This window comes from Barbus barbus, assembly GCF_936440315.1.
Source record: "Barbus barbus genome assembly, chromosome: 6".
Classification (NCBI taxonomy): domain Eukaryota; kingdom Metazoa; phylum Chordata; class Actinopteri; order Cypriniformes; family Cyprinidae; genus Barbus; species Barbus barbus.
In genome coordinates, this window is record NC_136734.1 from 37,762,840 (window position 1) to 37,773,687 (window position 10,848).

The 10,848-nt window shown below is 37.2% G+C and overlaps 1 protein-coding gene across 1 annotated transcript in view; it reads left to right on the forward strand.

The window, feature by feature from the left end:
• Positions 1 to 9,470, forward strand: part of LOC306870801 (acetoacetyl-CoA synthetase-like) — a 33,133-nt gene extending 23,663 nt beyond the window's left edge. The window contains exons 12-18 of the mRNA XM_079418219.1: positions 1,256 to 1,378; positions 4,280 to 4,393; positions 5,006 to 5,131; positions 5,651 to 5,720; positions 5,867 to 5,925; positions 6,556 to 6,758; positions 6,858 to 9,470. Coding sequence (XP_079274345.1) covers positions 1,256 to 1,378; positions 4,280 to 4,393; positions 5,006 to 5,131; positions 5,651 to 5,720; positions 5,867 to 5,925; positions 6,556 to 6,758; positions 6,858 to 6,995 — 833 coding nt within the window. The 3' untranslated portion in view covers positions 6,996 to 9,470. The remainder of the gene's footprint in view (positions 1 to 1,255; positions 1,379 to 4,279; positions 4,394 to 5,005; positions 5,132 to 5,650; positions 5,721 to 5,866; positions 5,926 to 6,555; positions 6,759 to 6,857) is intronic.
• Positions 9,471 to 10,848: the final 1,378 nt, after the last annotated feature.

Consider the following 10,848-nt stretch of genomic DNA (forward strand, 5'->3'; position numbering starts at 1 on the left):
TCCTGTGCAGGTATTAAAAAACAACTTGAAATGAAAGTCGACCCTGTTTGGTCGGGATATGCAGCTATATAAGAATGTCCATCAATGGGAAAAAATGTACCAATGCTAAACAGCCAAACCCTGACACCTTGGACGTAACTGATGCTGTATAAATTGAATAAAATAAAATTAATATTCAGTCATATTGAATTATTACTACATTAAATTTATATTTAGTCAAATTAAATTAAAGTGATTAGTTCACCCAAAAATAAAAATTCCATCTTTTGCGCACCCTTAATTTGTTACAAACCTGTTTGTGTTTGCTGAACACAAAAGAAGACATTTTAAAGAATGTGGGTAACCAGACGGTTGCTGGTAGCCGTTGACTTCCATAGTATTTTTCCCATGCTGTGTGGAAGTTAACTTCAACATGCTTAAATATATTAATTTGTGTGGAAGAACAATATTTATGTTCATATTCAATGCTTTGTGAATGCCATTTCATGTGGTCTTTAAAGATGAAGCTCTTGGTGTGTTTGAGGTATTGGAGGAGTTGGGGGATTTATTTGTTTTGCATGTGTGTGTGGTTCAGTGGATTGTGTGTCGGGGGTCAGAGACATGCTTCCTGGCCCTCTGCTGTTCCCTTTGGCTGCTTGACATTTCAGAGCGACACCTGTTAGCCTGTGGGGTGTGGCACCGGCTCTGATAACCGGGGCGAGAGACCCTCTCTACACGGGACCCCAGATGGGTGGCCTGGCATGTCGCCTGCATACATTTCAGCACAGTTTAACGTGGTTCATAATTCTGATCACTGTGAGCCATACCCATCTGCCTCCAGACTACAGACATTCTGAGTAGATGACAGCGAGTGGAGCTTCATGCTTCAGGACTGTTTATAATATAATGTAGAATTTGGGGCGTATCCAAATGCACTTGACATTTTACGTTTTGATTTGAATAAAAGTGTTTTATTAAATGCATGCAATGGTTATAGCAAAACAAAACCAAACAAAAAATATGCAAAACATATAAATCCCATAACTCCTCCAATACCTCAAATGCACAAAGCTTCGTCTTTAAAGCTGACATGAACTGCATTCGTAAAGCATTAAATAAGTTAGTTACAGAATGAAAACGTAGGTAGATTGTTCTGAATTTAAATATATGTGGCCATTACTGTTGATCTTCTTTTGAGGCCTTGCAAGCAGTAGTGTTTTCTTTAGGAACTGCATTTTTTTTTAACTAATAGATTGTATTTCTTGTCCATTCACAGCAAACTCACACAACCTGCAGACCCTCCACACACTTCTTTCTACAGGATCTCCATTAAAGCCTCAGAGCTATGAGTATGTGTACAGCTGTATTAAGAACAATGTGCTCCTGGGGTCCATATCAGGTGGGCATTTTATTTTATTTTATTATACTTTTTTACTTTACTTTATTACCTGTCATTTTCCCTCCCTTCCTTCTACTCTTTTGCTTCCTTCCTTCTTTCTTATTTCTTTCTTTCTTTTTTCTTTTATCATCTTACAGTTTTTATTCTTTTTACTTCATTGTCGTTTCCTTCCTTCATCCTTTTGTTTTTGTTTCTTTTTTTTTCTCTCTTTAATTTTTTTTTATTCTACTCTGTTCTATTCTGATCAGCCCACTCTTCAGTTTCCCTCCAATCATCAGTGCTCCAGCTTCTCTTGATAGTACGGTGTGTGTATGTATATGTGTGTGTGTGTGTCACAGTGTGATCTCATGCCTGCAGGGCCCTGCGGAAACAAATTAGCATCAGCGTTAACAGCTGTGGTGGACTGCTGATTTTTGTGTGCATGTGTGTGTGTGTGTTTGTGACTGGGGTCTCGCAGCACGTCTCTCTCACACACCACCTGTGCCCAGTTTCTCCCTGCGGTTTCACCAGATGAGCTTTGCTCTCATGGCAGGTCAGCGGCAGCCTGCTAGAGTCATGTTATTCAGATTGAACCTTTCAGAGCTGTTTTGTTATTTAACTTCTTATGTGCAGCGTGTGTTCCTTCATGAACTATTGCAAAGAAAACAAGGTAGTTACAGCTGTGATGTCAGTCTTTGCTATTTTATTACAGAACATGTGACAGCTAAATTTCAGCTAATTATTTTATATTACATAAAAAAAATTTTTCGGATTCTTGCTGCTGTTTGGTCAGTAGCCACAGAACAGAAGGTCCAGCTATGATATTTTTATATAGATTTCTTTAGTCTTTTCTCAGTTATATTATACTATGTGGGCTATTATTGGAGTTTATTATGGCTTTACAGTACAGTAGCAATAACTGTGTTAAGTAACTGTTTTTAATGTGGTTATGGTTTAGCATGATAAATGTTTAGAAGAGTTTACTCAATGAACGTTTAGAATTTTGTCAAAAAATGATCATAATGTGAATCTAAAGTTGAGAATTTAATCTAATTGTCTTAAATGAGTGACGGATTTTGATGCGTTCTGAAGATGTTTTTGCATATGTCTGCCGTGAAGGCTTTTTGATTTGCCATTTGGCTCACATTTGATACCATGACAGCAATCTCGTTGAATTCTGACACGTTTGCAGAGCACATGAGCCTCATAACTTTTCAGAAAAAGGCTTTGACGGACGTTTCGTGACTCCAGAGGTTTTTGAAATGTCAGGGTACCTAAAGATGTGTGCTGGAAAACAGCAGCGCAGATACACGATGCTTGTCTTCAGCTCTGAGCTCAGATAGCCTGTTGGCCCTATGAGATACTGAGAAACGGCTTTGTCCGGGATCAGCGCTACGCACGCCTCCCCTCAGATACGTGACCTCTGCCAACCCGAGGCAGATTTGACCTTGACCCCAATGTCAAGCAGAGCATATGTGACAGGGCTTGTTTCCCGCCGCTCCTGTTACTGTGCCAGTCAGACTCCTGAGCGCAGAGGGGCAGCTGGCAGGAGACTTTAACACTTTCAGCCACCCAGAATCACCTGAATCCAATAGACCCCCCCCATATCGCCTGCCATCTGTCACAAACACGCATATATCTGTTGTCCCAGCAACCTTTTTCTCTTTTGCCTTTTTTATTTCTCTCCTGTTTTCTGTCTCTTTTAAAATCTGACTTTACAGCCGTTACATTCGTCAATTACTGAGACCTATTTTTCCTCTATCCAACACCACCTCTCCTCGTTTTCTCCACAAAACCTCGTTATTTTGGAATATTGATTGTCTTGCTTTTTTCTTTTGGGTTGCAATATCAAATATCTGTCTCTTTTTTTTTTTTCCCTCTCTCTGTCTCTCTAGCCTTCTCTGTCTGTGCTGGCATTATAATGACTGAGCATCCAAGCTGCTCACACATGTTGTAGGTTCAGTCTTTATGCTGGGTGACTCATTAAATACAGGCCTAAACTTACTCTGTTGAAGTACAACAACTCGCACACTTCTAGCTATATATGCATAAGTGTGTGTATTGTTAAGATTCAAAATCTGTCAGTGCGATTCATAACACGAGTACCCGTTGCATTTCTCATCATGGACACAGGGCTATATTGTTGTTATTGCCTTCAGTCAGTTCCCTATTTTAGGTCAGCTGCTGTCATGGATGAGCAAAGGTTTGAGGAGAATCTCACACTTAAAATCCACATTTATGGCTAGTTTTTCAGTTCAGCTCATCACTTATGAAGATTTAGGATGATCTATTCTAGAGTATTATCTGTTTTCTATGCAATTTCATCAGACTTTATGATACACAAATATGTGATATAAAAACTGCAAGTTGCAAAATTGTTTGCTACTGGAAAGTTAGAATAGAAATGGAGTGAATTTATATTCTTTTGAATTCTTCTCCAACACTAATGGCTTATTGCTTGCGTTTTTGGCATTTTCTCCACCATCAAAAAGACCGTTTGAGGCATGCTTCGGTTACAAAACAAGCATTTTATATGGAAAAAGTATCATGTGAACCAGTTTCATTCCTGAAGAATGTTTGTTGGACCAAATAGATATTTGAGCACCTTTGTTCAGCTTCCTTTTGCTTCTATTGTGTCTGGTAAACAAATCAATAGGGAAGAGCTGCGGTATTGAAACTGTGATCCATATAAATGGAGACAGGAGAACAAAGCTATCAGCAACCTATGCCAACAAGTTTGCATTAATGAAATGATCCCATCAGTTCCCAAAAAGTAAACTAAATTTCTAGAGCTTTTTTATCTGTTGTGAAGATATTCTGAGACATGAAGGATGTCTGATATTGAATTTCTCCACAAACCTGTGAGATTTTCTTTGATCATCTTTTAAAAACGGTATATTAACATCTTTAATATTTCCTCAGGGGGCACAGACATCATTTCATGCTTCATAGGTCAGAATATGACGGTGCCTGTTTACAGAGGGGAAATTCAGGCCCGAAATCTGGGCATGGCCGTGGAGTCCTGGAACTGTGAAGGTGAGAGAGAGCTCATGTTTATCTCTGATTTTATGGTCAAGACATGGAGGCCGTCTTTTATTTGATTTGATTGTTTTTGGATCTGAAATCTGGTTTGATTAGATTCACATATGAAGTAGTTAAAAAAAATTATATATATATATTTGTGTATATATGTATGTATGTATATATCGTCAAAGAATTCCGAAAAAATATATATCATTGTGCAAAAATATTAATCAGCATAGCGTTTTCTACATTGGAAATAATATGAAATGTTTCTCTAAATCAGTATATTAGAATTATTTCTGAAGGATCATGTGACACTGAAGACTGAATGGCTGCTGAAAATTTAGCTTTGCCATAACATGAATAAATTACATTTTAAAATATTTAAATAGAAAAGTAAAAAAAAAAAAAATCTCACTAACCCCAAGCTTTTGAATGGTCGTGTATATTTATTATATAAATAATATATGTTCTTTTAAAGCCTATATATTTACAATATCACCTACAGTAATGCTGAGAACCTAATTTACCTGGCAGAATAATTATGAATTAATAAATGTAACTATTACGGCATTCAACTATTTATTGCTTCAATAAACCTGTTGTGTTTGGTGTGTATTTCAGGGAAGCCTGTTTGGGGTGAGAGCGGGGAGCTGGTGTGTTTGAAGCCCATCCCGTGCCAGCCCACTCATTTCTGGAACGATGAGAACGGCAGCAAATACCACAAAGCCTACTTTTCTACCTTCCCAGGTAACCCTTCACATGATACCACCCTAGATCACTTTCAAAGCCTGGTGAGCTGCCTCCATAGACAGCATTTAAGGCATCATTCCAAAATGCATTGCTTCAGACTCACTGCCTATACTCACATTTGCCTATAGAGGCTCACAGATGTACTGTGCTACCTTCCTTCAAAGCTCTTAAACTGTGAAGTGAACACAGTGCAGTGTGTTTTCTGTCTGATTTAGAAAGCAAACGAGTCCTCCCTTTGATTTGGAAAACAAACATGCCGCTTCAGTGTGTTCAGAAGAGGCTGCACCTTTTCCGCCGTATTGATTAAATGATTTCTGAGAGTGAAAAGGGAAAAAAAGAACCTGCCAGCTTTTGTTAGCACAAGAAAAATCTCCTTGAAGCCTCACTGCTGTCAGTTTGGAGAAGCAGGAAAAGGCCAATCAGGACAGTTCAGCCTCATTAGCGCTCTCTGCTTCTTTCTATAACTATTTGTTCATCCTTCTCAATCCATATATTTGTGTGTATCTCCTCATTCAGGAGTCTGGGCCCACGGTGATTACTGTAAGATAAATCCAAAAACGGGAGGCGTCGTCATGCTGGGGAGAAGGCAAGGCTCGCTTTTTATTCTGCTTTGTTGTGTTGAAGATCTTCTCTAGTTTATGCTTCCATGCTTATAATATTGCTGTCACTGTATGATTACACTGTGAGATCAGTAATGGTGTAAAGCAGTATTTGATCTGTCTGTATTTTCAGTGACGGAACCTTGAATCCTAACGGTGTTCGGTTTGGGAGCTCAGAAATTTATAACATTGGTGAGAAATATATATTTTTTCCTGGTTTGGAGCAGGCTAAATGATCAAAATCCTTTTAATTTATAGCAAAATACTATATATTAGTACTACTCAAAAGTTTGGAGTCAGTAAGTTTTTGTTTTTAAATGCTCACTAAGGCTGCATTTATTTGAGCCAAAATACAGTAACATAGAACTATTGTGAAATATTACAATTTAAAATCTTAAATTCTAATCTAATATATTTTGAAATAATATACTCCTGTAATGCAAAGCTGAATTTTCAGTAGCCGTTACTCCAGTTTTCAGTGTTACATGACGCTTCAGAAATCATTCTAAAGTGCTGATTTTGGTGCTCAAGAAATGGTTTGAAAACTGGATAATATTTTTGTGAAAACTATGATATCAGTCAATATCGGATGGATATCAGCTGATTTAAAAAAAATGTAATTGTGTATGTTTATTCCACCTGTTTTATGTTTAGATTACCCATGCTGTCATTTAAAGTTAGTATTTAAAAACATTATAATTTAATAACACTAAGTGTAATCTCTAATCTTTTGACAAACTAAAAGAAAAAAATTGTAATATTGCATACTGTATGCTTTTTTTAAGGTCATTTAAGACCGTTGTTTTGCCTCTCTTTAACCAGTGGAAGCCTTTGAGGAAGTTTCCGACAGCCTTTGTGTCCCTCAGTACAACAGTGATGGCGAGGAGAGGGTGATTCTGTTCCTGAAGATGGGACCCAATAAGAGCTTCAGTCAAGAGCTAGTGGGGAAGATCCGCGGCGCTATCAGAGTAGCTCTCTCTGCCCGACACATACCAGCCTTGATACTGGAGACCAAAGACATCCCGGTGAGCTCAATTTGCACGTTCATTCTTTGTGTAGCAATTCCTTCACTTGCTTTATTTTCTGTACTTTTCCACCTGATTGACTTTTCATTTCCTCTGCAGTACACTATCAGCGGAAAGAAGGTCGAAGTCGCAGTAAAGCAGGTGATCGCAGGTAAGGACGTCACTCAGCGAGGGGCCTTCTCAAACCCAGACTCCTTGGACCTCTACAAGAATCTACCTGAACTCCAGAACTTCTGAGCGCTTGAACTGCTAAAAGTCTTGCGTTTCTGAGCCCCTTCGAAGGGTTCAGATTCTCTGGACACCTGTTGGAACTTTGGACCATCTGGAGGAATTTCTAGAGCTTTCAAACATCAAAGTTTGTAGTTTTCTCTACCTGTTGTGGCGAACTCAGCTACTTATTGGAACTGATGGAGTCTGTACATGTAGCACTTCCTCAAAGTTGAGTGCAATTTTATGCGATTCCAACTTGGATCTTAAAGGGACATTTTATCTGCTTCTGTTATTGCGTCCACCAAGCATTATTCCCAAGAGATGTACTGAACTCCCCAAGTAATTCACAAATCAGTTGTCTTTATCTACCACGTCAGTCCCATATCTTCCCTCTCATTTTTTGATACAATGTCACTTTAACCTTAACGAAGCTGTAGGAAAATCTGGCCATGAATCTTTTTTAAGCTCTAAATGACACTTCTCATAAATCTTCAGGAATCAAATGCACAGGTTATTTTTCTTGTGTTAAAGGTGAGAGCCATTTCTCTAGTAATACTGACATTTTGCATCAAACCAACTGTTTCCCGAAACTGCTAACAATTAGAAGTATTACTGGTACAGTTTCCAGATTACAACCTGTTGCCGTAATAAAATCAATGCAACTTTTTCAAATTTTCCCCAAAAGCCTGACTTCCTCTCATGAATATATTTATATTTTTGAACAATATCCTATGAGTAAATAGTGATTCATCACATCTGCTGTATTTGTGGAGTATATTATACTGTCCAGAACTACTCTGTTGTCTATTGAGCGTGGATTTGAACCGAAGCTCACTGGCCAAGAAGATTTCCATATATTTTTACATATATACTGTATGTATTTGATTCCGTATATCCAGCTGCATGTTGCGTGCTACACTAGATGCACCTTCGCAATTTGATCTCTTTCGGTGCGCCTTACATCAAGTTTTCATCAACAACTGAAGCTCATCTTATTTCTTTGAGCCATTCTTTGGTATATAGCTTTATCTTTGCCATCCCCAAATACACTGGCTTACTTTTTTCATGTTTCCCATCCACACGTCTGTGGACTCTTGCCCACGAGGCGTTCCTCCATCACGTTTCAACCCAACACATTTATCATCGGAACACTGCTCACATGGAAAAAGCTGCTTTGTTTGTTTCAGTGACATGATATCCAGATAACAGTATAACATTAGATTATATAATGTTTGCATTAGGAGTAAAGGGAAGAATTCTGGGCAGTCAAAATTGATCTAAATTCACAATGGAAAAATTGAAAATATTGATTTATGTTGGATCAGATTCAAGCTGTTTGACGTGTACTGATGATGCATTTACACTCGCTTTGCAGCATATCACAGAAACATTTATCAACGGCAAGCAACCATCCAGAAAATCCCGAGAGAGGATATACTGCAACTGCTCGCAACAAAAACCTGAAAATGTGCTTTTAATCATTTTCAAATAATTTCGTGCTAGTAATGTTATTTCAGCAGTTGTTTACAACAGAGAAGCCTTGCAGGCTAGTATTGACGTACATTACAGGTGTTAATGTGTCATATTTTTGGGACAAGTTTGGGTTTTGTGCATTTTTTTTTTTTTGACATTTTGGTTCAGGTAATGTAATCTAGGTTTGTTACACATTGGAAAGTGAATTTTTAACCTGTGAGTAAATCCATTTGACCTCAGTGAGGACTCCTTACTTGGTTTCCTAAAAGAAACTACACACTACAGATCTAAAAAAAAAAAAAAGTTTTTTTATATACATGATAAAGGTTAGGCATAATGAAATCAAAGCATGGACTGGCCCTTTAAAAGGCTCATTTCTTTCAAATTGAAATGGTTCAGAATAGAGGTGCAGATGGCAAGCAGTTGTGCAGATCGCTTGAATTAAATCAGTCCTTATTTCCGCTTCAGACAAGCAGGGACGGGTCTGTTTCACCTCATGCCCACCCTTGTGCCACCATATGCCCCATATCTGCTCCGTTTTGCTGACAGGACTTGCCTGGTCTGGGACTGTGGACATAAGGAAAGCTACCAAATCCTTATTTGCTGTAACCTATGGCTTGTTGCAAACATATTTGTCCCCCAACATTTATTACATTTTTCCATTCTTAGCAATTTCATGAACATTCCATGGAGATCAATTCCATTTTATTACTGTTTTTTGATACAAGGAAATGGAAATACTGGAAATAATTTTCCTTGTTATTGTATAACATTAAATGTATTTGGTGTACTACTAGTAAATGAAAGGTGCTTTCTTCTCGGTGGCTAATGTAATATTCCTGCTTTGAAATAATATTATTGTACATCGCAGAATGTGAATAATGATTACTAATATAGTTGAGAATATATTTGTTATGAATATATTATGCCCTGATGCTGTATATCATTGGACCGCTTCAGTTATGTCCACTAGGACCATACATGTATTTCATGTATAAAGATGCTTATTGTGCTCCTAATTAAAGAACTAAAAAATTATTCTGGCCTGCCGTGATTATTTTTTTTTTTTTCCATGATTGATCTTGCATGAATTTGCAGTATTATTTTAATGCTTATTTTAATTATTTGGATATTAAGCAGGATGATATAACATTAATTTATTTATATATATATATATATATATATATATATATACACACATTCAAATATATTTGAATATTATGATTCATATTTAAAATCTTAATATTTACATACCCATATATATATATGTGTATGTTAAATGATTGGTAATATTATTGTGGATAGTATTGATTAATAATGTATTTTAAGATGATAAAAATATTCATATGCAACATATGAAGACCTCAACAAAAGATATCCGAAGCTTTCTTTTAGGGGTGTGCGATATGACGATTTTTGATCGTGGACGATAAAAATGTCTCCACGATCTGCTTTTGAAGAAATATCGTAGTATCGCGCTACCACGCACATTGTCAAATACAGTTCTGGCGCCGCCGTCTCTATATACTGTACAACACGACATACAGCAGTAGAGTTACTCAGACAGGACACTGCACTTATTCGCGATCGCAAAAGTACATTATTTGCATACAAGCCTTGCTGGTTAAATGTTTAATTCGCGCGCTGGTCTGACGTGCGCTTGTTCTGAGCGCATACACCTGACACGCGCACTAAAACGCCTGTCTAACAGCGCCTGATTACTCAACTAACTTATCTTTTGCGCTAATACTGTCAAAACACACAAGGTTTACATACAGACTGAGTTGGTTATCTCTAAAATGAAAGTAAATAGTTAAGAGAGAAACGGATGCGTCCCTGTTTATTAGATGCGTGCAGCTCTTAAAGGGACAGGACACTAAACGTGCTGTCGACTGTCATTAAAGGGATAGTTCACCCTAAAATTTTATTTCTGTCATTATTTACTCAGTGGAAAACCAAACAGTTGCTGGTCCACATTGACTTTGATAGTAGGAAAGAAAAATCCTATGGAAGTCACTGAGGACCAGCAACTGTTTGGTTTTCCACCTTCTTCAAAATAGCATTTATGTTCAGCAGAAGAAAGAAACTCATTCAGGTTTAAAACAACTTTTGAGTAAATGATGATATAAAAATACAACATTATGACAGAATTGACAGACAGATGACAGAATATTAATTTGTGGGGGAACTATTCATTTAACGTTAACAAAACAAGAAAACACAGAGAGAAAAATCACTCACTATTCTTGACTGAAAAACTTTAATACAGTTGCTTTAGGAATCAGTCTATCTAGTGTTTTATTTTTATATTTGTTCATTCAATTTCATTGAATGCTCTGCTAAATACACCTATTGTACCTGGAAATAAAGAACTGTTTGTTTTATTTGTATATTATGTGTATTTGTA